Raw genomic sequence first — 1039 nt, 5'->3', positions numbered from 1 at the left:
GGGAACGACGATCAGTGATGTCACACGCCAAGCCACGCCCCCTACAGTAAGAAACACACATTAGGTCACACTTAACCCCTTTACTGCCCCCTAGTATTATCCCCTTCACTGCCAGTGACATTTTTTCAGTACTCAATGCATTTTTATTCACACTGATCACGGTATTAATGCCAATGGTCCCAGAAATGTGTCAAAATTGTCTGACGTGTCCGCCATAATGTCGCAGTCACAATAAAAAAATCGCTGATCGCCGCCATTGCTAGTAAAAAAAAAAAAAATTAATTAATAAAAATGCCATAAAACTATCCCCTATTTTGTAGACCCTTTTATGTTGTTCAGGTAGATCTCCACCTCTCAAAGGTCGCCTCCCCCCTGATACAGTACATTGATAAGAATAAAGATAAGAATAAATAATCTAATAGTAATAAAGCAAATTAATTCATCTATTTCCGCCACTACTACAATGAAAAAATATTAAAAATAATAAGAATTGTTATCGATAAAACTATTTATAGTATAAAAAATAAAATATATCTATATATATATATATATATTAATTACTTAATACAACTATTTATACTAATACAAAAAAAAATTTAAAAAAATAATAGTAATAATAATAATAAAGAAACAAGGAAATTGTGGCGTTTGCGAGGATTGCGCCAGTCTGACAATAATCCTCCAGTGTGTGTGTCTTTAATGCAGATGAGTGTTAATCTGCTCGCAGGGTGTGAATGCTTCCACTCCATTCACTTGTTCCTTGTGTCCCAACAGCGGTGACAATGCAACCTTTGTGGCGTCCTGGGGGGATAAACACCGTCTCCAATGGCAATGGCTCTTTTCCAGATGCACCAATCAGAAAGCAGCGACAGCCCGGGAGGACCAGACGCCTGAATATAAAGAGAGGAGCCTGAGCCTCCCCTCCAGAAAATGTGCAGTGTGCACCCTGCAAGATGGAGAGGACCCTCCGACCTCACCAACCTCACCCCGGCTGGGGAAGGCAATGCCTGGCCTTACTCACCATTGTGATCATCACTGT

The 1039-nt window shown here is 39.7% G+C and overlaps 1 protein-coding gene across 1 annotated transcript in view; it reads left to right on the top strand.

Annotated features, from left to right (window-relative positions):
* The first annotated feature begins 879 nt into the window (after positions 1-879).
* The window catches only part of BTBD17 (BTB domain containing 17), a 10760-nt gene continuing 10600 nt past the window's right edge, over positions 880-1039 (top strand). Inside the window, exon 1 of the mRNA XM_077458697.1 lies at positions 880-1039. This exon is cut by the window's right edge and continues 8 nt beyond it. Coding sequence (XP_077314823.1) covers positions 954-1039 — 86 coding nt within the window. The 5' untranslated portion in view covers positions 880-953.

The sequence above is a fragment of the Lithobates pipiens genome, unplaced genomic scaffold (assembly GCF_037356315.1).
Source record: "Lithobates pipiens isolate NorthernLeopardFrog02 unplaced genomic scaffold, aLitPip1_a1.2 Scaffold_28, whole genome shotgun sequence".
NCBI lineage: Eukaryota > Metazoa > Chordata > Amphibia > Anura > Ranidae > Lithobates > Lithobates pipiens.
The sequence above is the reverse complement of the archived record's forward strand: the minus strand, read 5'-3'. Positions and strand labels throughout refer to the sequence as shown.